Here is a 25,633-nt window from a genome sequence, read left to right on the forward strand (position 1 = left end):
TAATATTTGAAAAAAAAAGTATATATATATATTCTTGAACTTGCCAACTAGCACCTATTGTAATCCTTAGCATGCATGACGAAAAAAAAAAAGAAAAAGAAAATGACAAGTACAATGAATTAGCTATTACAATTAACTGTTGTGGTGTGCACCAAATGTTTCTCAACTATTCAGTTAAGGACACCCCGAACCCGCTCTCACCTCACCCCTCTTCCCATGTTCCCGCCTCACGTGTCGATTTCCTCGCTTCCCCATTCGCAGACCTCTGCAGGATGCACGTGACAGAGAGATAAAAGAAACCTACCTTTGAATTGATTTGGCAGTGCAGGACTTTGAGCATCCTTTATATAGAGAACACTGTTTAAAAAGACTTGAGAACCTGTCCCCGCTGTCTGTCGAGGTGATCTTACATAGACCTATCTGGAGGAAAGGGGAGCTTAAAGACTTGAATGTGGTAAATGTTGCAAGTTAACTTCAAGTTGTTATGTGCAATACTTCTTTTGAACCTTTTTCCAGATAAAGACTCTTTGCAATGTAATTCTTTAATGCCATTTTTAATTGCAGACATTTAATTAAAGAAGATGTTAATATGTTTTTCACAGTCATTTTCTACTGTTATTGTAATCCTTTTCATGCTGGTGTTTGTAAAAAAGAAAAGAAATCAAACTATTTGTACTAATATAAATAATTGAAGTTATTTTTAAAACATTAAAGGTTTTGTGCTCATTTGCTTATTTTGTTTATTTTAAGCTACTGTGATTGATTGCATTGTAATTATTAGGTCAACAATGTATTTAGCTGTTTATTGGTATATTTTTAATTGGAATGTATAATTGATTTTTATAATTTTGATCAGATTTTTGTTATATTTTTGAGGTGAAGCTTTTAATATGTTAAAGTGTCTAGTTTTTACTAATTGCTATATTGTGCTCCACAATATATGGTTCACATTTTCTGAAGGAAAATAAATATTTAAATATTTGTCTGTTAATGATGTTACTTAATGGCAAGATTTCAATAGTTTTTAACTGTGTATGGGAAGGTTGTTGTATTTATTAATAGCATTTTTTTACTTAAGATATCACCTTAATTTTTATTGTCATTTCACTTTATAAGTTCCTATTTTTGTATTTTCCTTTCTAATTAAGTTATGTAATACGGATATGTCCATATTTCTAGGAGTTGGTCTGTAGAAGTGCTAGTGAAACGAAAAAGAAAAATCTAATGTTATTTAATTGTTTGCAGCCAACTATTTATAACAGTATGCATAATTTTTAAATATTTGTAATGTGAAATGTTGAATGAAATAAATCTTAACTGTGATGAAAGCCTGTGTGTGATGTGATTATTTATGACTGTTGTGTTGTCACAGCTTTAAACCTTCAGCTCCTTAATCAGTGTTCAAATCTGGCTGAAAGTTGAATAATTAAAGAGGAGTGTCGATGCCTTGTCTGGCTAAAGGCATCCACTGTTCGCCTGATCTTCTACAATTCACAAGAATTCCCACTCCTAGAGAAAACTGCACACGACAGTCATCTGATGGCTCAAGGTCGTATTTGTTGTTTTATGGGATTTTTCTCGATGACAAGAAAACTTTGACTTTCCTTCAGTTTTTCACGCATTCAACAACTGAGAAGAAGAATGAGCTGAATGAGAGAATATTGTTTTTCTTCTTTTTTAAAATTTTTTATATCAAACAAAGATAACCGGAGAAATTCAACATGCAGGATTTTATTTGTTAAGGGAACAAAGTTGTCTAAACCTACCTGGCTCCGTGTGATAAAGTAATAGATGGTTGTGCCGTGGCAACATGAACTGCAATCATGGCTTTCAGTAACTGGTAATTAGTCTTTCACATCACTGTGGAGGAATTTTGGTCCACTCTTTTTTGCAGTGTTTTTTTTTTTTTAATTTTTTTAATTCAGCCACATTGGAGGGTTTTCCGGCATAAATGGTTTTCACACCAGATGTAACTGGTGTAAAAGTTATACTTTTGTCCCATCAGTCCAAGGAATTCATTCTCCAGAGTCTTGAGGATCATGAAGATGTTGTTTTTGTTTTTTTATATATATTTATTTATACGAGATGAGCCTTTGTGCTCTTTTTGGTCAGCAGTGATTTATTTCAAACTCTCCCATGGAGGCCATTTTTGCCCAGTCTCTTTCTTATTGTTGAATCATGAACTCTGACCTTAACTGAGGAAAGTGAGGGCTGCAGTGCTTTAGATGTTGTACTGGCTCCTTAGTGATCTCCTGGATGAGCCACTAGTGCTCTCCTGGAGTAATTTTGGTAGGTCGGCCACTCCTGGGAAGGTTCACCACAGATCCAGGTTTTGTCCATTTGTGGTAATGGCTTTTTCACTGTGGATTGCTTGTGATCAAAAGCCTTAGAAATGGCTTTGTAACCCCTTATAGACTTATAGATGTCAATGACTTTGTTCGTCATCTACTCTTATGTTTCTTTAGTTTGTAGGATGATGCAGGAAGGTTTGTATAATTTTGTTCCCTTAATGAATGAAATCATCATTTTTCTTCCATGATCTTTGTCTAATATTCAACATTTGTTTGATTATCTAAAACAAAAAAAGAAATCAGGAATATTGTTCACACCTCTCTGTGTCTGGTATGACCTGTCAACATTTCTCCACTTTTCAACCTTTTAGTTCATGTTTGAGTATAAAACGAGCCTGTCTACACTTTTTCTTTGTGAGTTCAGTTTTGTGAGTTTGCTTATTTGGAACCGAATTTCCCAGAGGAACCCACCCGAGGGATTAATAAAGTTTTATCTTTCATTAATACCTATCTAATAACCCAGGCACGACTGGTTCTTTTGTTTTCTGCTCGGTAACACCACCAGCTGGCTGCATCTTACTCTGATTTGTAACAGAAGCCTTCTTTCCATGTAAAGTGTGATTTTTAGTCAAAGAAATGTACATTTTGTAGAGATGTTTGATACAGTTAGGCCATAAATATTTGCACAGAGACAACTTTTTCTATTTTTGGTTCTGTACATTACCACAATTAATTTTAAATGAAATGACTCAGATGCAGTTGAAATGCAGACTTTCAGCTTTAATTCAGCGAGTTGAACAAAAAGATTGCATAAAAATGTGAGGAACGAAGACATTTTTAACACAATCCCTTCATTTCAGGGGCTTGGCGTAATTGGACAAATTAAATAACTAAAAATAAAATTTTCATCTCTAATACTTTGTTGAAAGCCCTTTGCTGGCAATGACAGCCTGAAGTCTTGAACATGGATATCACCAGATGCTCAGTTTCCTCCTTTTTAACGCTCTGCTAGGCCTTTACTGCAGCGGCTTTCAGTTGCTGTTTGTTTGTGGGCGTTGCTGTCCAAAGTTTAGTCTTCAATAAATGAAATGCATACCCAACTGGATTACGGTCAGGTGACTGACTTGGCCAGTCAAGAATATTCAATTTCGTTGCATTAATAAACTCCTGGGTTGCTTTGCTGTATGTGTTGGGTCATTGTCCATCTGTATTATGAAACGCTGCCCAATCAATTTGACTGCATTAGCTGGATCTGAAAAGAGTGTATGTCTCTGTCTCATTTGGCTTCTGTCCTGTGTCACATCATCAACAAACAGTAGTGTCCCAGTGCCGCTGGCAGCCATGCACACCCAAGCCATCGCACTGCCCCTGCCGTGCTTCACAGATGATGTGGTATTATTTGGATCATGAGCTGTTCCACAGCTTCTCCATACTTTTTTCTTGCCATCATTCTGGTAGAGGTTGATTTTGGTTTCATCTGTCGAAATAATTTTTTTCCAGAACTGTGCTGTGGTTTGTTTCTTTTTTAGAAGTTTTTATTTATTTATTTATTTATTTATTTTTTGAGCAAAGTCCAATCTAGCCTTTTTATTCTTGAGGCTTATGAGTGGTTTGCACTTTGCAGTGAACTCTCTGTATTTACTTTCATGCAGTCTTCTCTTTATGGTAGACTTGGATATTGATACGCCTACCTCCTGGAGAGCATTGTTCACTTGGTTGATGTTGTGAGGTGGTTTCCCTTCACTGTGGAAATGATACTGCGATCATCCACAATTGTTGTCTTCCATGGACGTCCATTTTTTTGCGTTGCTGAGTTCACCAGTGCTTTCTTTCCTTGGATGTACCAAACAGTAGATTTTGCCACTCCTGTTATTGTAGCAGATGTTTTTTTTTCTGTTTTCATAGCTTAAGGATAGCTTTGTTCACCTTCATGGAAAACTCCTTTGACCACATGTTGTCTTTTCACAGCAAAATCTTCTAAATGCAAGCACCACACCTCAAATCAACCCCAGGCCTTTTGTCTGCATAACTGATAATGACTTTGAGTTAATTGTCCAATTACTTTTGGTCCCCTTTATCCAATTTGAATGTGGATACCCTCAAATGAAAGCTGAGAGACTACACATTCTGTCCATTATATAACTATAAATGGAAAGTGTTTGGATAAGCAGGTAAAAAAACAAAACTTGTGTCAATGTCCAAATATATATGGACCTAGCTGTAGTTGTTAGTGTGATACAGCCTACCTTTTCAGGTGAGGGGAGGGAAGAACATGTTGTTATTAGGAAGACAAGTTTAGAATAACATAAAACATATCTCGTCCACACCCAGTAATATGAATATAACAAGATGACTGCAGTATTAAACTATCCTGGTGCTCGGCTTATAGGCTGAAAATCAATAAGTCATCATCTGATTCCCATGGACAAACAAACGGAGCTTGTTAGATTGTGTCAGGAAATTGTATGAAGAAATAATTTGTATTACCTCATACCACAGGGCAGCTGAAGGATGATATTTCTCCACTGCAAACAGCTCCATCTTTGAGGTTCTCACAAAAGGAGATGATGCAATGGTTGAAAAAAAAATGTCTGCAAAATCACTTTAGGTGTATTGTGTCTCGCTTACAGTCAATTATCTCATTTTAGTCGGTTCCCTGAGAACCATAAAGGAGCTACTTCCGAAACCTGAGAGGACGCAGTAGGAACATTACAGTAAGTATACAGAAACAGGCATCAGATTATATCTCTGTTCAGCTGCTGAATAATCAGGTAATCACCCGTCACAAAAGGATGAAGGGTGGTCATGCTCAGCTAAACTTCTAAATACTTCCAATACGTTTGACGGCGGGGAAATAAATGGAAGCTCATCTTTAATCATCTGATGTGCTATAAAAAATATTATATTTGATCCACGGAGGAGTTAGGTGTTTATGTCAGCTGACTTGATAACCTCAGAAAGATCTGCAAGCACAGCAATGAAGCAGAAAAGTGCATAAAAGATTAAGTTTCCCCTGTTGTGCATCTATGGAAATGTGCTTCCTGGCTAGGAGGGTAGAGGAGGTGGTTAAACCACGGAGAAGGTGAAAAAGCATGAAAACGTCACCACCTCTGTGAAATATGGCTGCCTACATACCGACTCTTGGGCTCCAAATGTCCCGTTAACGCTGCATACAGGTTACACATCCCCACAAACTTGTGAAATATGATTATTATTAATAATATTAATGATTAAATAATAATGAATACCGTTATTATTAGTTGTATTATTTGCAGCATTTGTACCTTTCAAATTGTCTCCAGCAGCATTAGTAGTCACATTATTATTTTCACTCATTAGTAGAAGCAGTGATTATTTGAATAATGCTAGTTTTAGTAGTAATAGTATTAGTAAGCAATAGTAGTAATAAGTCAGATTAAGTAATAGTAATACCTTTTGCAGTATTTGTACCCTGCCAATTGTCTCTAGCAGTAATGCTAGTAGTATTGGTATTTTCATTGGTAGGATTAGTAGAAGCAGTGATAATTTACAGTAATGCTAGTTTTAGTAGTAACAGGATAGAATGGCGCTTTATTGTTACTGTATATGTACAATGAAATTAGTAGTATTACTTGCAGTATTTGTAGCTTGCCAGTTGTCTCCAGCAGTATTAGTATTATTCATATGATAAGCAACTGTATTTGATGTAGTGTTAGTTTTAGTAGTTTTAGCAGTAGTAGTGTTTCTACCTTGTGCAGCCTCCACCTGATAATGGTAAATTATTACGGACACGCCCTCCTTTGAAATATCAGCTGCACTGTTACACTGGCTGCGTGTCACTTGTTAAACCGCCAGGTGGAGCTGTAGGACCAAAGAAACCAGTTTGAGTCCCGCATGTTTCATGCTGCCTTCACGTGATGCGGGTAATGTTGCTTCCTTATGGAAAATGTCAGTTTTAAAACTGGGGAAATGAGAATTTTAAGCAACTTCTAAGTGATCGGGATGTCATATTCAGGATGGAGAGCAAAATCAATTCGCTCCAAGCAGTCCACTTTTATTCTTCGGGTTAGATCTGTGTGTTCACAACGCTAGATCCTGACCCGCTTTAATTCATTTAACAAACAAAAGTGACCAAAATGCTCTAAAATATGTTGGTGAAAAATCGGACTTTACCAGGTAACTTGAAAGGCAACGACAGTCCAGTTTCCACTTTGGCAAAACAAACGAGACTCTTAAAGGAGGAAAAAAAAACCAAACATCCCCCTAGTGGCAACTCCAGCGGCTTGGCGTTAGCAGCTCGGAGAGGAAGAGGCTGTTTGGATTAAGGGGGTTGGGCTGCCTGCTGGTAGGAAACCTGCCGCCAGACATCCAGTTTGTCTCCGGCGGTGCAGCGCAGCTTTCCCGCAGCATCAGCAGCAGCGACGCCGCAGAGCATCCTCCAGCCTCACCTGCTCCTCATCTGCGCTCCCTCCGCCTCTGTCCACACAAACAGTGCCGCAGCACGGAGGAACCGGGCGGACAAGGACGAGCAGCTGTAAGTATCAGCCTATTTTTTACGCGTTATTCGTTCATTTTCTGATGGTTTTGTTGTGATGGAGAGAAGGTGCTGAAGACAGAATGCATATTTCCTTTCCCCCCCCTCCTTGTTTTTCGGTAGTTTTCACTCAGATACATGTTTCAATGCAAACGAAAAAAATTCCCCTCCCTCCGATTTCCTGTTTTTACTCTAATCATTCACTAATCAATCATTCAGGCATTATTTGAGCACTTTTTTGTGCGTAAGCTGCCTCACAGCTACACTCCGCTTAATTCAACATTTTTATTCACCGTTTCATTAAAAATCGTCCCCATCAGTCAACCTGCGTTTGCCAGCTTTCATTGACCTGAGAGGCTGTAAAGGTGCAAAACTTCCTCTTTTCAGAAGCAGGCTTCGGGGAAATAAAGGAATACTAAAGGCTGAAGATGGTGAAACTGGGGAGTAATCTGCAGGACAAAGGCGCCAAACCTGTGAGCGTGGAGGACGGCTTTCAGAATGTGCCCCTCATCACTCCACTGGATGTTGGCAGCCTCCAGAGCCAAGCACCTGACAAGGTGAGAGACTGCCCACCAGCTTCTGTGCATCTTCTTCCCAAATCTGCCTTCGCTGCCATTGCCTCAGTGCTTTTGACCTGTGCCATCCTCCCACACACAGACAAACACAGCAAAGGAAAAAAAAAGGTGAAATGATGGCTCTGTTAAGCTGTGGGAGGCATTTTGCTGTTATTGTTTGAAACCACTTGTCCCCCCACCCTCTTGAGGGGAGGATCACTGCAGATCAATACAAAGTTGATGTGAGTGTTCACCTTTATCTGGTGAGGAAGTATTTCACTCCTGATGGAGGTGGTCTCCTGTTATCCCAGGATTGCAGGACCTCATATTTGTAGTTCACAATGGGTCACTAAATGTCTCAAAATCACGTTGATTTATATTATGTCGATTTTTACTTTTATTTGCCATCCGTGTGTGTGTGTATTATGTTTTCCTTCTCCATTTATTCACACATTCATTCATCTCATTTGTCTCCCAGCCATGTCCTTTGTCTTCCAGCTGAGATTAGGAGACAGATTTGGTGCCAGACAGACTGTCATTTGTCATCTTGACATCCCATAGTAACTGCGCCGCCGCTCGTTAATCCAGTTACCATGGTGGCAGTGCAGCGCCGATTGGTGTATGTGCCGGGTTGGAAGAGAGAGCAGCACTGATTGCGCATTATAAGAATTAATGGAATTAGGCAGCAAGGCGAGCTCATTGTCACTTTTTGCACACATGAAAGCTTTATTGTGGATTGTTTGTTTCGCTGTTTGGATGTGAGGATGAACATTTTTCAGCTATATTAATCCATATTTCTCCTCTCACCAAGTGACCAATGAATTGTAGAAGTAAAAACAAATCAAATTAGATACATTTTGTGAAATAAATCCATAATTCTGGACTGTAACTCCATATTTTTGTATTTTATTGGAGTTGGTAAACCAACAGAGAGCTATCAGCTTCATGTGTAGCTGTAAGGAGCTTTATGGCATGATTAATCCCCCCTATTTAGTTGCTGTTTAGCTGTTTTTAGTGAAAAGCCTCTAACAACCAAATGTATTTTATTCACATCACTGAATGACAGACACGAAGCAACTAGCTGGTGGTAGAGTGGAGCATTTAGGAGCTGGATATTTCCCTCTGGAGAACATCTGAGCTCAGAGAGAGTCAATATTGGAGCTACACAGCCAGAAATGGCCAGAAATACGACGACAAATGAGTGAAAATGTTGCTGCATAACAGCTGACGATGTTAATAAGTGTCTGGCTTCCATAGCTGGAATATTCCCATTAAGGGAGATGTCATTTCTCCGGACGTTTATACTGTATGTGGCAAATTTAAGAGGCTTATGCTGTGCGTTTAAATTTGAAGTTTAGCTGTGCTTGTGTTCTTCATATCATGTTCACCCCGTTTTTTGAAAAATGGGTTAACAAAGGGTTTAAATTTTTGAGCGTACACACACAAAACTCCACCGGATGAAACGAGCTCCCGTTTGGCCTGCTGCGCAGAGAAACAGATAGCACAGCCTGAACCCCACAGCGCGGATTCTGCTGAGGGAAGCACAGTCGTTTTCCATTTCATTTACCTGTTAACTCAGGAGACCTGCCATTCACTGTGCTAACACACACACATGCGCACACACTTGCAATTTCATTCACGGTTGTGCTTGCGGGAATTCTAGCAGCGCATACTTACAACAAAGGCGGCGCGTGCGTGCACGTGTGCGTGAGTGACAGGTCGTCTCTGTCACCAGTTTGTGAAACGACGTTCTTAGTAGAGCTGTCAGTCATTTTACTCTGATTAAATCAGTCCCAGCAGATTCACCAACACTGCTACGTACTGTAGATGAAGCTGCCTTTGCACACACACACACACACACACACACACACACACACACACACACACACACACACACACACACACACACACACTCACTCATTGCTGTATTACTGTACTGTGTGACTACACAAATATGTCTTATATTGATTACCTGAAAAGGGAGACTGACAGAGAGAATAACCTGAGTTGAGTATAAGTCCCCATCCAGTGACTTATTGCTGTTGACATTTAAGAGGAAAAGAGGTCAAACAGGATGGCTTGCAGTTTTTTGTTTTTTTTTTTAATGTAATTTTTTTTCTGTTTGGCTTTGTTTTTGACTTTTTACATGCCTCAGGAGATGCATCCACAAAGATTGCATTTGCTTGCTGCTTTTGGATAAATCTGCTGACAGCTGATGCAGATTTTGCCAGCTTGCTCCCAGGACTGGGAAATTGTTAGTTCAGCCCCTCCGTGTGCTCATTTATTTTGTGCTCATTTGTGCATTCGGACACTAAGCAAACAAAACCGTGGCAAGTTTTTTTTGTGTGTGTGTGTTGCTTTTAATCTATCACTATGCAAACGAAAGTGGATCCATTTGTTAACAGTCAGGACAGTGTGGGAGTTGGAAAGGTCGATTTGCTGCTTAATCTTAGCATTTGTTTGGAGCTGTAAGTGTGAGAATTTTCCTCTTGATAAGGGATGCATGAATGCAAGAGAGGCCAAGAAATAATGAAATATTTAATTAGACATCAGATTTTATGAAATCTCTAGAAAATTCATCTGTTTATATTTTAAGCTCTTATGCAACAACTTTATAATTCATTTGGAGTCCCTTTTCTTTGGAGTTCCTGATTTGCATAAAGCCACCAATCTTGCACATGAGACCCAAAGCAGTCAAACTGTGGGTCAGACTGATAACATTAAGCTGAATCTATGCTATTCAGCTCTGGAAAGCACAGAGGACCAGACAGCTTGTTTCTCATTGTTATCACCAGTGTTGGGTGTAATAGATTACAAAGTAATCACATTGCTATTTTATTCAGTACCACACGTTGATTAAATAACATTACGTTATTTTACTATTTGCACACAAATACATAAAATGCGCCCTTTTCTTCCTGCACTATAATCGGCTGTTTTCAGTTTAGCAGGGAGGAAGAAAATGGTGGAGCAGTGTTTGACTTTTGAGGAGTATAGGTCTGAGAATTACCTTCATTTTCATTGTACAAAAATACCAGAGCACGGTGGTAAAATGTAAGCTGCACCCAGAACAGAAACAGCGGCACTGTACTGCTAACACAGCATTGGCTCTTTACAAGCATTTGCACGGCATGCTAACACAAAGCTAGCAAAGAACTCAAAATGACATTAAAGCTGAGGGTATGCGGAGTCTAGTCCAGCAGCCAGAGCCTGATCATAAACAACAACAGTGATGAGCAGTCTGACTTGTAGCCATGTAGCATCCATTTCTACCTTTTTTTGGACAGAGTCACTGTAGCAATCACTTAAAAGTCCCTTTAGGCTGATTTTCAATGTTGTGTCGTTGACTTTGGTTTAAAAGTTAAACAATCAAAGACAGACCATGTGTATGTCCTCATTAGGATAGGGATTTGTACCAACATGTCATGCTGTAATCTACAGTTTATATTGTTAACACACCAAGTGTGCTGCAAAAAAGCAACATAAAATTCTGAATGTTTCAGATCCAAACTCGTTGTGTAAAGTGTACAACACATTGTGCTACAGAAGGAAATTCGACCTCAAAAAACACATTGTGAATAAAAGAACATCAAAAACAAGCCATATTAAGCTGGTTCTGATGTTTCTGAACAAGAAAAGGAAGAAACCGAGATTCTGGGTTCATTTAATTCTTACGAGAAGGCAGCAGCATTGAGAATTTCATGGTTTTCTCCAAGAGTTGAAGCCGAAACACGGTTGCTTTCATGTATATTTCAGGATGTCAGTGGGGCAGTTTGAACTCTTGGCAGAGCTGAGACCACATATCAGGAGGCAGAAAAAAAATTTCAGAGAGCTGATTGACCCGGAGCTACGTCCAGCTATGAGTCTGTGGCAAAATTGTGTTATTTTACTATTTCCATGTCTCCAAGTCTGAGGCCATGGTCTTCAGCCGGAAAAGGGTGGAGTGCCGACTCTATGTCAGGTACGAGTTACTGCTCCAAGTGGACCCTAACGTAACTCAGAGTCTTGTTCACGAGCAAGGGGAGCAGGAGATCTCGATTTAACGGTCGTTCTGCGTTCTTACCTTCACCTATGGTAACGAGCTTTGGGTAGTGACTGAAAGAACGAGGTCGTAGATACAAGTGGTAGAAATGAGCTTTCTCCAAAGGGTGGCTGGCCTCGCCCTTAGAGACAGGGTGTGGAGTTCGGCCATCCAGCACTCAGATTAGAGCCGCTACTGCTCCACATCAAAAGGAGCCAGTTGAGGTGGTTTGAGCATCTGACAAGGTGTTCCGGGCATGTCCCAGTCAGAGGAGGTACTGAGGCAGACCCAGGACACGCTGGAGAGATTATATCTCTTGGCTGGCCTGGGAGTGCCTTGGTCTTGGTGTTGCTGGAGGTTGTGGCTAGGGAGAGGGAGGTCTGGGCTTCTCTGCTTAGGCTGCTGCCCATGCGAATAAGCAGAAGAAAATAGATGGATAGATGGATGAATATTCAATACTGGTGTCATGAGGTATGAATACACGTGTTCCCAAATGCAGTGGTCTGATTGGTCAGATCTGTTTATTTTGATCTGAAAAATTGAGCTACAAATGCTGTAAATTTTTGCTGCGGATTTATGCAGTTGATGTGAATGACTTCATTAATAATAAACTATTCACAAAGATTTAAAGGCCTTAATCCACAGTAATGCAACAAGTAGTGTAAAGAATTACATTATTCAGGGAGTCATTAAGTAATGTAAAGTTTAAAAAAATGACAGGAAGTGTAATACATTACCTTTTTTGAGTAAGGAACCTATACTGGTAATCATTTTGTTATTTGACGTTGATTGTATCTGTAGGAAAACATTCCTTTGTCTAAATCAGAAACTGTAGACTCGTTGCGGCGACAGGCTTCATAATCTCACTGAATACTGGGTTGCTGTTTTTGCCACTTGCCCTATCCAGAAAGAGTTCACTGGTAATCAGCTTTTATCATTCTCTCAAAATCTGATCTGAGACCAGTTTTGTTCTCTTTGTCCTTTAAAGCCAAAGCGAGGTTTTAGTAGGTCATGTGACCCGACTAGTACCCCACATCAGCGGTGCAGTTGTGAGCGGCTTTACAAATACGAGTCCAGCTGTTTTCCCCCTGATCCCTGTCTGATGAGTATGTGACCTTGCCGGCTACAGGGTTACTCGGGGATATTTGCAGATTTTTGCAGGGGCGGGGTAACTTTGTGACAGTAAAGTTCATACACTTACAGGCACACCAACGCATGGAAGGAAAATGCTGCTGAGGCATTAGAAAAGCATTAGATTTGATTTCATTTGGGCAGAGATGCATCACGGCCTCTGCTGGGCCACCAATATCTTGATTGGATTTCTGGTAGTTTGAAAGAAAATCAACAACAACAACCAGAGGAGGGTGGCAAGAGGTGGACTGACTCTGAGAGAGACACGCAGATCGTTTGTGTTTATCATTCCTCTAAGAACAAAGCTAAGCTACCAAGACTTGCTTCAAGGGCAGTAAGAGACTTACAATCACTCTCGTCCTGTTTAACACACATCCTCATTCTTTTATTGTTCTCACTTCCCTCAGTTACTTCAGAGACGCTTTCAAGTCTCGTTCTTTCTTTTTACGATTCTTTGTTCTTATCCTCATAAATGAAAGAGGAATTCCTGGTATTGAGAACCCTCCATCAGGCAGTCAAATCAGTAATGGATCAGCGGATGATTTCTTATGCGTTGTGACGGCTTTGGGCCTCGTAACCAGATGAACCATCGCTCATGTTAATTTGCCAAATCGCCACAGATTATAAATACATTTTTTATACGTTTATCTGGCTGGATGTGCACAGAGGCTGTAGGCCAGATCACGCAAAGCCTACACAGTCTGTTTTTTGTTTAACAGTTTGAATAGCGAGCTTTAGCGGGGGATCATTTAGACATCTTTTTTTGTTTATGATTAAATTTAGATTCCATACAGAGTATTTCCCAAATGAAGAAATTAATCGTTTTGTCAATCATCTGTCATAACATGTTGGGAAACATGCATAAAAAAGGATAACAGTGAGTTTCACTATAGAGTGAACAGCTGGTACCGCTTTGACTGAACACTAGTTAGTTGATGAATACCTTAAGGAGACCTAAGGATCATTTAATTCATGCAAAATAATAGACAGTGTCAGTTTATCTTCAGTATTTAAATGAATGAAATACATGTATGCATGTTCAGCCTTCAACAGTTTTGTGTTTATTTTATACTGTAGCAGCCATTCAGGGCTCATGCTTTCTTTCCACTGTGTAATCCAACAGTACTGCAGTGCTGCTGGTTGGTTGGACTGTTGCACCTCCGGATTTAAAGCCCTGCTGGTTTATATTCTGTCTGTGTAACCACAGATTGATTTCTACCTCAGATGCTGGGGAATGCAAATAGCTGCTCTTACTTTCCTGATAAGAGGACCAGCAGTACTCACTCTGACAGGCTAACAGAGACTTTCAGGATTGAGCCCCAGTAATTGTTGGGTCATGGTAATGGTGCAAAGCTTTTCTTTCATAGGTCGCCATGATTAAGATTTTTATTTTCATATGAACATATGAACTAAACAGCTGTGGTGATAAAAGGGTGGACATGGTCCGCAATAATGCTCAGGTAGGCTGTGGTGTTAAAACCATGCTCAGTTGGTAGTAAGTATGCCAAGAACATATCCCCCATGCCATTACACCATGTTTATAAAAAGCATGATCCATGCTCGTTACCACCAATTCAGATGACCCTACCATCGTCACAGCAGAAATTGTGACTCTTTAAACCAGGCAACATTTTTACATTCTTCTGTTTTTTAACTTTGATGAGGCTGTGTGAATTGTAGCCTCAGTTTTCTGTTTTAAGCTGACAGGAACAGCACCTGGTGTGATCTTGCCCTTCCGCTTCAGGGTTCAGTGTGTCGTGCGTTAATAGACGTTCTTCTGCATATCTTGGTTGTAGGTTCACAATACCAGAAATTGAGTAGTTAGTACCAGTACTAGTCGAATTAATGGACAGCCAATTCGATATCAAAACAAAATTTGTATCCCACATTAGGGCTGTTCGATATAACGATATATATCGGATGACGATATAAAAACGTCTATCGTTTCATTTTATGCTATCGTTTGTTTCGTGGTGTCGCAAAATAAACTGTTTATGGCAATATTTTTTTCATCGTTTTGATATTCACTGTAGTGGCTATATTAATTTCTTAAAGTTCCCTCTTTCTCTTATATTTAATATAACAACACTACTGACGGACAAGCGCCTGTTTTTATGCGTTGTCGTTAGCAACAACGACGGTAACAGCATCGCGTGTCCGCTTGTTTATTTTCTACATAAACCTTTCACAATAAAGCTCAAGATCCTGTTGAGACTTTTCAAAATAAACTGAGTCACGTGAAAGAGCAGATTATTTACGGATGAGAAGTAAAAAAGAGTCGCCAGGTGCTAAAAAATAAACCTTAGACTGAAACGTTAGAACAGGCTTTTCCCCGCAGCACGCCGTGTAATAAATACTCACAAAGAAAACGGCGGCTGTTACAACTTATGTCTAAAAATGTATAGTTTCATACATCGGTTAAAACACTCGACTCCAGCTACATGACGCGCAGCTGGAAACACTTCACGCAAGACGAGCTGCCCGAGATTCACAGAATTTACAGAAAATGTTACATTTTTGTGATTTATATCATTATCAGGACGATAGAATTCTTATATCGGGATATGAGATTTTGGTCATATCGCACAGCCCTAATCCCACATACTTAAAGATGAACTTCTTGAAGTTCTTTTAAAAACACTAACATGATGGCGGGTCATTTATTTAAAATCTTAACATTACATTTTGTTGACAAGACACTGACTGAAATATTAGAATATTTGCCATGTAACCTACTAATGTTAGAGTTACATCACGTTATTATAAGCATTTAATATCGCATCGAACAAAGCTGATTTCATAATGTTAGCTGTCAATCTAAATAGCAGCGTGCATTTCAGGATAACAAAAAAAAGATAACACTTTGGATACTTTTAATTTAAACTGAAACTCACTCACCTTCAATTCTCTGAACAGATCTGGATGTTCTGCTGCCTCTGTACCTCCAGTACCAAATAAAAACAAGTGCAGTCACATTTAAAGAATTTTACTCTTAAGTTCTGATGACATCCCTACATGGATGTAACAAGCGGTTATTTGAGTTTCTGTTGCCTTTTTATTAACTTGAAGTAGTCTGGCTATTCTCTGTTGACCTTGCACATCAATAAGGCTTTTTCACCCAGAGAACTACTGCTCACTTTTTCTCTTTTTATGGATCGTTCTCCATAAACCTTCGAGATGGTCGTGTAGGAAAATCCCTAACAATCACAAATTTCTGAAAAAACTCAGCCAAGCCTGTTAAGTACCAACAACCATGCTATGTTTACAGTCACTTAAATCACCTTTGTTCCCTATTAATTCCCTTAATTCAGTTAAAATTTCAGCAGGTTGTCTTGACCATGTCTGGAATTCTTATATACTTGAATTCCTGCCATTTGATTCGCTGAATAAATTTTTGCATTAGCCAGGACTTGGACAAGTTTAAGTAATGAAGTGCATTGTAGTATGAAGTACTCAGATTTGATTTGCAGAGATCCCTGTTTTTATGTGTTGTTATTTAAAAAATAAAAGTAAATAGATTTAAAGATAATATAGGCTGATCCAGCAGGTAAAAAACAAAAGTAATGTTATAACAGATTTACCTTATTTTAACTAGTTAAGATAAAAAAATGTGCCAACGTGAATGTCTGCTGTCATTTAAATTAAATATTAATCGTCTTGATTTTAACATCAGTTCATCCTGTTATAACTCATGTTGTACAAATGTGCTTCTCTATTTTTAATGGTTTTCATTAATTATTTTTATCACAAGGAATCCCGAAGAATCAAAGGTGTCAAAAATTTATCTACAGCTGCTTTCCACGCTAAACTTCACCAAAGACCAACTCTCTCCCACAGCTCAGTTCTTAGGGATGAAAAACGAAACAGCATTCACTGCGATAACAGGTCTCACATACTGGGAAGATGGGCAAAGAAGAAATGTTCTGACAGCTTTTCCACAGGGGATATCAAAACCTGAAAAAAGAAAAAAATAATAATACTGTGACTGGAGATGGAACGATGGAGAGACACAAAGAGAGATTGGCAGGCTGAGATTGATGAGCTTAAGCCATCTTTTCTGAAATGCACTTCATATACTTCTTCGTGCCTTATTAAATCACTTGCTCCTTCACTCAAATATAGAAACGTGTGTTTTCAAAAAACCCCACATGTCTATAAATTCTGTTGGCAACCAAAGTGTCCATCGTCACATTGTGAGGCAATCATCAGCTTACTGCACAGAGATATATTACAGATCTAAAAGTGACTCTTGAGTCAGACACAGAAGTATTAAAAGGTCACAGTGAAACAGGATGTTTACATAAAATATACATGACTAATTTGATATCTGTAAATAGACTCTCAAAGGAAATTGCTGGAGAGGCTGTACCCATGTAGGTGGGGGAATCATTAACCCGCCTCTTCCAGATATAGAAGCGCTTGCCAGTGATATATTAAAGCAGCTACAGAAAACTCATGGTGATGTATTTTTAATACGGGTGGTTTAATTTGAAATTTTATTCACAGATGCAGTAGAAGGAATGAAATATTAATAGCTAAAATAAATATTTTTTTATATAAACTGATAAATAAGACTCAAAATTTGGATAAAACGGTGTTAACGTGCAACGCTGGTATTCTGGAAATTAAAATTGTGTTTTCACACTTACAGGAATATGTTACCAAAACTGCAGGATGTGCTGCACCACTGCTGAGACAGAGAAGTACCACCATGAACAGTAATAATAGTACAATAGTACAACTACAAGGGACTAAATGGGTTGTGTAATCTCCCACTGAATACGTTTTTTCATGTACCAGCTACCTGTACCAAATATTTGACCCCTTCCTGATTTCTAAGTCACACTTAAATGTTTAAGATAATAAAAGAATAATAATAATAATAGAGGTTAATCTGAGTGAATACAAAAAATCCTGGCCACATGTGGAAAAAGTAATTGCCCTCTCTTGTCAAATCATGAATTAATTGCATAGCTGAGTTCAATGTTATGAGCCATGTCCAACTCTGATTATTGCCAGACCTGTTGAATCAAGAAATCCCTTAAATAGGCTAAAAGAGCAACAGATCGTACTATGATTTAAAGAAACAAAGTAATGACTTCTATTATTCTGGAAAGGGTTTCAGGGGACTCTATAGTGAAAGCCTTTATCCACAAAAGGAGAAAACTTGGAACAGTGAACACCTTCCCAAAACAGCCTATCAAGTCATGTAAAAGGCCTCACTTGCTTCAGTTAAGGTCAGCGTTCTTAGTTTAATATAAGAAAGAGACTGGGCAAAAATGGCATAAATGGAAGAGATCCAAGGCAAAAACCACTGCTGACCAAAAAAGATTTCAGGACCTGGAAGACTTGTTGCAAGTGATGAAACCATTAATTCCACTCTCTACCAGAAACTCCTGAAGGACAATGTCTGATCATCAGTTCGTGCCCTGATGCTAAAGTTCACTTGGGTTATGCAGCAGGACAGTCCACCTCTGAATGGTTCTTTGATTGTCAAAAGATCTTCTGATAAGCATCCCTACAGCATTTTGTGGTGTTCCACTTAATAGCTGCCATATTTATTTCTTCAAATGGAAAAAAAAAGGAAAAGTCAAGGCTTCACCAAAGCCACATTGGTTTATGTGCTGGGTAACTAAAATAGCTTTAGCAGCCTTTCATGAAAATCTGATATTTGCTGAGATATTTAATTTTGGCCACCTACCTGACTTTCACTGCTATCACAAACACTTCACTGCAGGCTTTGCAAAAAAAGTGCACAATCATACTACTAACATAAAGAAATAAAAGGCTGCTCATGCACAATGATAATAATGCAAGCTGCAATTGCTATTTTTTTCAGTCTTCATATCACATCTGCATTATTTATACACATTTACATCCAGTGTTAGTAATAAGAGTTTTCTGTTCATAAATCTAAGGTTTCCCAGAGAGTATTTAGACCTGTCTGATCAGAGATGGTGCCACTTTGTTCAGGGGATATCTACAGCTGGCTGACAGCTAACAGCTGTGTAAATGAGGCAATGTTGACTGATGGCCACTTCATTAGGTAATATGAAATAAAGGCGTGAGATTTAGAGAAGGGGAAAGAGTAATGAAGCAAAATAAAGCGCTGGTGTGTTTGAGCCTAGAGGCTGCGAGCATGTTATTGTGAAATGAGTTGGAGAATGGGAAAGTTGAGCCAAAATTGAGACATTAGTTACAACTATGGCAAGCCTGACGTCTGGTGTTACTGCGCGGAAAGCCTTGGGGCACCAGCGCCTCAGGGGTCCAATCAAATGCGCAGTATTCAGTACACCTACTGCGGCCTTCAACTGTTAGATAAGAGGTTTCTACAGCCAACTGACAGCTTTGTTATTCAGATAGTGGAGCCAGTTTGTGTGCGCAGCAGTTTCTGGCTTTGTCTCAAAGTGACGGAGAGCCGCTCAGAGGCAGCACAATTAGCCTCAAGGACACTGAGACATTGTTCTTGTTCTTTTTTTTCCTCTCCATCCAGCTCTCCTCTGCTCTGTCATTTGTACTCTATTCCCTGCCCTGTCTTCTGTGCATTAGTATACAGGAAACGCACAAAAACAGTAGGGACACTTTGTCTTTTTAGTAATTGCAGTGGTGAAGTGCATGCAACCTGGTAAAAAGCACCTCTTTTGTTGTTCATTTACACCAGGGCCACAAAAAGCACCACAGAGGAATCAAAACTAGCAAGAGGGGACTGTGCAAATATAGCCTCCAGACAATCTTAAGAACTGCTTATACATGTGCGTGCAGCCAGACACTACTGCAGAAGTGTGACTTGCAATGCAAACTGTGTTTTTTATGTTTGAGTGTGCGTGGGTTGATATCTTCATCAAGAGAAGCTGAGCTGTAATTCCTATGTTACTAAGGAAATCCCATCTGCTTTCTCCTCCCACGTGTTTTGAACGTGGACCTACAACACAACTGGAAGTCTGAAAGCAAACCAGAGCTTTGAAGACTCTGTTTGGACTACAGCTCCAAACCTGTTTGCTCGAGGAGTGCAAAATTGACACTACTGGGACAATTTTTTGTTTCTTTTGTTTTGCTCTAGCTGCCAGCAGAAAGTAGCAAGACAGCTTAGTAAGTGGTAACAGGTGTCTGATATGAGCTTTCCAAATCCAAGGTTTAATTCAGCGCCAAAATAAGAGAGCTAACATTGTTGCCTTAGAATATAATTATTGAAAAGTTGACTGATGTGCTGTAATCTCATACACTGTCTAATATCAGCCGGCACTCTTGACCCCAACTGGTCACAGCAGATGGCCCCGCCCCTCCCTGAGCTTGGTTCTGCTGGAGGTTTCTTCCTGTTAAAAGGGAGTTTTTCCTTCCCACTGTCACCAAAGTGCTTATTCATAGGGAGTCATATCATTGTTGGGTTTTTCTCTGTATGTATTATTGTAGGATCTAGCTTACAATATAAAGCACATTGAGGTGACTGTTGTGTTGGTGCTGAATAAATAAAATTGAACTGAATCGAATTTTCTAACCCTTAAACCTGCTGCTGGTTAGAAAGATGTGCCTTTGTCCAAACTTCCTATGACAATTATGCCTTTTACAGAGGAAACATAACTTGGGGTGGGGGGTGACTTCTTTGTCATATCTTTATACAGGAATAGGATTTGTTTGTAGAGGAAGCGCTAAGCACAATATTATAATGTTATTACCATAAGATTTGTTACTTTATGACCAAGAAAATGTCTCTGTCAAAATATCTCGGAAGAACTTCTGAATTTTGTGTTTTACACTGACCAGCCACAACATTAAAACTACCTGTCTAATATTGAGTAGGTCTTCCTCATGCCTTTAAACAGCTCAGATCTGCTAAGACATGGGCACTGGATATTGGACAATAAATGGTCCTGGATTCCTTTACTTTGGGTGTGAGTTTTCCTTCTGGGGGAGGCTGCTGCTGCTGGAGAGTGACGTTGCCATGAGGGGAGTGCTTACATCCCATTTATGCTTCAGTGGGAAATCTATGCCGTAACGTAAAACATAACCTGCTCACACCTCCTGAGAAATAACTGCATGATGCATCAACGCAGCCCCCAACTACTGTGATTGGCCTGTTCAGCACAGTTGATTCCTCATGTGCATTTCTGACTACTTTTTCGCCACAGTTTTTGAATTTATCAGTGAGAGAATAACAATCATCAGCCCAGTATAAGGAATAAAAACCACAGCATCAATATAAGGACTCACAAATGTCTGTAGATTCCTGGAGGGAGATTGCTGAAACTATCAGAATGGATGTGAGGGACTGAACAAAAACGTGGAAAAAAAAACGAGGGACAAATATCTTTACCCCTAAAAGAAAAAGAAAACTGACCACGACAAACAGTAAGGACCCAGCATTTTATTTTTGTCTGTTGGCTGGCACCACGTATGAAGCATCAGGACATGACCACATGGTAATGAACATGTAATGAATCTGCGCAAGCATAAACAACGTCGACCACTTACAGAGGTTACATTGTAGACTCTACAAAGATTCCCCACAGAAGTCTGAATCAGGCTTCAGTCTGCAGCAATATTGAAGGGGGTGCTACGTGTCCTGTTAATATGCAGATGAATTTCAGGACCACAGACAGGTACAACACTGCATTGTAATTAGATGATCAATGATATTCATGCCATCTGTCAGCTGTTTGCTCATGCGGCCAAAGGACTGATGAACTTTTGCTATGTCAAGGCATCACCACTCCTCCTACAGCGTTGATTGTATTTTAGTGAAGTGACATTAATTTAATAGCATTGATCCTCGACTTTTCAAGTCTCCTTGACTTCTTTAATTCTCATTAGTTTGTGCAACAAAACCAACCACTAGTAAGAAAACACAACTTTCTTTCTGCACGTTACATTAACCTTTGAATTCAGCTACAATGTTACTGACCTTCTGGTTTCAATTGGTTTTAATTTTGAAGGCAGTGGGAAACAAACAGAATATTAGTAAATGAAGAATGTTTCCTACTGGCTATTGCACATTTTTTCTGAACAAAATATTTCATAATGTACATTACAGTCTACTGAATATGGATATGTTTTGATACAGATTGTTAACCAAGGATGATTCTGCACTTTGGCCCAGTTTTTATTAAGCCAACATGTTTCCTCCGTCACCTTTTTTTTGCACTTGACCTGAATGAACTGATTTTGTCAGGTGAAACCTCCTGCCATTTAATGCAGTTTGTAAGACCTTTGTGGCAACACGCTAAACGTAAATTAACCTTTCCCTTCCATGGTAATACCCATCAATCCTTCACTGCCTTCAGCATCTTTGAGTATTTAACTGCTTTAATTTCGACTCTTCTTCTTCTTCCAGGTGGTGGTGAAAACTCGCACGGAGTACCAGACAGAGAAGAAGCGGCTGAAGGTGCCCAAAGTGGAGGAGTTCACCATCAGTTTTACTGATGGAGTGTCTGAGAGACTTAAGGTAAGAATTTACATAATAGAAACTCACAGTGTGCTTAATTATCTTCGGGGTCTGTGATGCAGAAATAACAATTCTAATAATGGGTGTCCGGTGGGTTCTTTATCATCGCAGCTATAATTGCATGAAGAATATTGATTCATCTAACATGTTCCCCTTTGGCCTACCCAAATGAAATCCATGTGACCAGTTTGAACTGCTCGTTACATTTAGAAATGCAGCTGCAGTTGTAGTGTAAATACTCAGGAAGTAGACAAACGAATGAATCTGGGTTATGATCAGCTCATGCAGACATGAGACTCCTGCTCTTTCTATAACAATCTTTCTCACTCACTGGCATGCAAACTCACAGTCTTCCCCGGTGACTGAAATAACAAGTTAGGTTCTATAAGCCAGAGTTTAAAAAGAAATTGTGTGTATCGTGCAACAAGCTATACAGGCTTCATACAGTACATTAACATGAAATTGATTTAGCCACAGCTGCATCCGTGCTATCCACAACACTCAGGATAGTCATTTATTTCTTGCTTGCATAGCTGTAACTCTGCCTAGCAACCACTACAAAAACACACAGATGTTCCAGGACAATAAAGTTAGTCAGGTTAGCTGTCCTGGGGAAGTTTACAGTAGTAACAGGATGCAATCCCTGTTCTGTCATTAATCTTTGCCAATACTGGTATTTGGTGAATTTGCGTTTATTATTACATTTGCAAAATACCACAGTTTTTGTCTTGGTCGTATCATTTTACTTAGTTGTATTTATCCGTGACACCTTAATGGCCGGTCTGTGAAGATATTGTAGGACATTAAACTGGTCCGTGGCGCAAAAAAGGTTGGGGACCGCTGCTTTAAAGTATTCGTATGTCATTTATTGTCTTTGCAGAGTAGGCACTTCTGGATTATTTTTGGAAAAGTGTCTCTTCCTGCAGGGCATTGCACCACCAAACCAAACTAAGGGATGTTTACAGACACTCTAATTGTGGAATAATTATAAACTTAGCACAAAAAGTAAGGACATTTGTGTTTGGTTGATTATTTTTTGTATCTTATACTGCTGGAAAGTCTCTTTATTCCGCTTAAATGGTGCCACATTTATCAGGAAAATGTATTTGTGGGTTGAGCAGCAGAGTAGAGTGTGTGGGTTGTGCCCATGAAAGTCTTCTCTGCCGATGCCAGACAGCTTATTCTGCTACTGACTAGAGCAGGGCAATATGGCCAAAAATATTTATCACGATATATATTTGAAAATTGACAATATAATTGACACTGGACAAAATATTTTACAACGCCACAACTTTATAAGTGCAAAAAAAACCCCATCAATGTATTTTCACTTAAACAAACAGCTGTTTTTTATGTGCATTAAAGCTATATAAAAATTTAACAGTGCAAATTCCTTGCTGACAGTTTAACCAAAAGGCATTTCCAGTGGAAATTGGCCGACATATCCTCAGCATAACCATGTATAATATCCACAAAACTTAAAAAGAGGTTATACACACACAATACAGTAATATTATGTTGAAGCACAGTACGTATTACTCCATGAGGCTCCTGACTACGGTAGCTGTAATGCTCCGACAATCCATTAAGCGGTGCGGCTTCGTAGCTTACCAAAGTTGTACTAAAACATTTTTGACAGATTTTTTAAACCGTGTATCACATAAAATCCGTTCAACATCAGTAAGCACAACAAGAATTCATACATAAGGCGCACCGGATTATAAGGGGCCCTGTCGATTTTTCATCAAATCAAAGGATTGATTTTAAGTGTGCCTTATTTTCCGAAAAACACGGTAATAACGACGGCCCGCTAGCATGCTCTACCAAAAATTGTGCTTTGTTGTGTATCTGACGGACGAAAACCAAACCAGTTCCAAACCACTGAAGTTGCAGCATTTTTTCAAACCAATTTTAGTTCATCCGTTTCATTCAACGATCCACTTTCGCCCTTCTTGTTCTCCATTGCCGCCATGCTTTTTCCGCCATGTGCGTATGAAAACAAAGGCATTGCACATGCGCGTTTTACCCATATTCTATCGCGATATTTCACTTTCTTATCATTGCCTAACATTATACCGGTGTTACCGTGAACGGTATGATATGGCCCAGCCCTACTACTGACTCTTGTTTTAAGATGGTTGAAGAATGGGATGCCATCCCACAGCATTGTGTGACCAAGCTGGTCACACAACTCAACTCTGCTGCTCAACCCACAAATTCATTTTCCTTACACATGTGGCACCATTCAAGGGGGAATAAACAGGTTTTCCAGTAGTATAAGATTTATTGTCAAGAAGCATTGTTACAAGAAAGAAGTAATCGACCAAACCCAAATTTCTTTAAGTACATAAGCTTAGACTTGGAAGGCCAAAGTCTACAGTAATAGGTAGATCTTTGAAAAGATGACAGTAAAGCTGAGAGGAGGTGGGGGACTGTATTTTCTCACTATGCTGATGTTATATCCTAGCCAAGTCTTAAATCCAGTGCTTCTGGTCGGGGCTTTATGTCACGTTTCTATAAGTGTCAGCATTTATAACGAAAACAGACTTACTTTCCATCCCAGAGAAGAAGATTTGTCTTCATTTACATTTATCAATAATCTAATAATCCAGACGATTTATTGAAGTTGGTAACCACTAGACAAACTGCCTGGCTGTTTGTATTTTTTCCCCTTTAATCTATATATACCAGTGCACAGTCAGAAGGCAGAAAACACACTATTTCATACAGTAATGACATGACATATGAAATCCTCAACAAAAACAACAATGGCCTTGTTGAAAGAAAAACAACCACATGCAAATTATTCCACTAAAAAGCAGCCCTTTGAAGGTGGAAGCTACCCGAGCTGACAGGTACAGAGGTACGATTTAACCAGTAATGCTTTACAGGTATAGATATTATATTCAATGTCAATATAACTAGCTACAGCATAGCAGTCTACAGTGCCTACACAGTGTGGATTAAAATCTAATAGGACACATTTTCTGGCAAAGCGAGGACCTTTACTTGAATATTCAAGTACAAATAATTGATAATTCTTCATCTTCGGTTTTATTGGCATTTTAATCTAAGCAAGGGAGCTGTGTGCATCTTCCAACACCACCCTTCTTTGCCACAGTGTAGAACAGTGTAGAACAGGTGACTTGAGCAGCACGAGTGTGAATCACAGCGCTCCAAAATCATCCACGGGCGCTGTCTGCTCTGTTTCGCTGTCGTTAGGGGAAACCAGAGAGATCTCATGTTGTCATGGCAGCAAAGAAAACCTCCCTCCATGGCAACCCTGACAGGGAGCAAGAGAGGAGGAAAAAGTGCACGAGCAGAGGTGTGTGCATGTTTAGGTGTAGGTGAGGGTGTGTAAATGAGGTGTAATACTGGTCTGAGATGTCCTTCGAAGCAGGAGAGAAGAGAATTGGATCCTGGAAAACATGAGATGTGCTGTATGTTCGGACTGTACTGAAGCTGTGAAGTTTGAGCAGAAAAATGTGTTTTTAGATTATCCCATAGCACATGGGGTGAGCTCGGTGCCTTGGTAGAACACCAGACATAAGTTTTGTTCATGATATCGACTGAGTGCAGCTGCGTCTGGGTTCCCTTACTAGTTCCCAAGAAGCCAATTAAAGGGCTTGATGCCTTTTGTGAGTCAGGTTTTAAGTGCTTATTGGCTAAGCATGTTTAGGAGGT

General features: G+C 39.4%; 1 protein-coding gene across 2 annotated transcripts in view; it reads left to right on the plus strand.

Annotated features, from left to right (window-relative positions):
- The first annotated feature begins 6,298 nt into the window (after positions 1-6,298).
- The window catches only part of nsg2 (neuronal vesicle trafficking associated 2), a 47,141-nt gene continuing 27,806 nt past the window's right edge, over positions 6,299-25,633 (plus strand). Inside the window, exons 1-3 of one of the 2 annotated variants that reach the window (XM_084940623.1) lie at positions 6,299-6,804; positions 7,195-7,361; positions 21,839-21,949. In XM_084940623.1, coding sequence (XP_084796749.1) covers positions 7,233-7,361; positions 21,839-21,949 — 240 coding nt within the window. In that variant the 5' untranslated portion in view covers positions 6,299-6,804; positions 7,195-7,232. Of the gene's footprint in view, positions 6,805-7,191; positions 7,362-21,838; positions 21,950-25,633 lie in introns of both variants that reach the window. The other variant, XM_084940622.1, reaches the window with a different exon arrangement.

The sequence above is a fragment of the Perissodus microlepis genome, chromosome 10 (assembly GCF_051167445.1).
Source record: "Perissodus microlepis isolate ML-2025 ecotype Zambia chromosome 10, ASM5116744v1, whole genome shotgun sequence".
Taxonomy (NCBI): Eukaryota; Metazoa; Chordata; class Actinopteri; order Cichliformes; family Cichlidae; genus Perissodus; species Perissodus microlepis.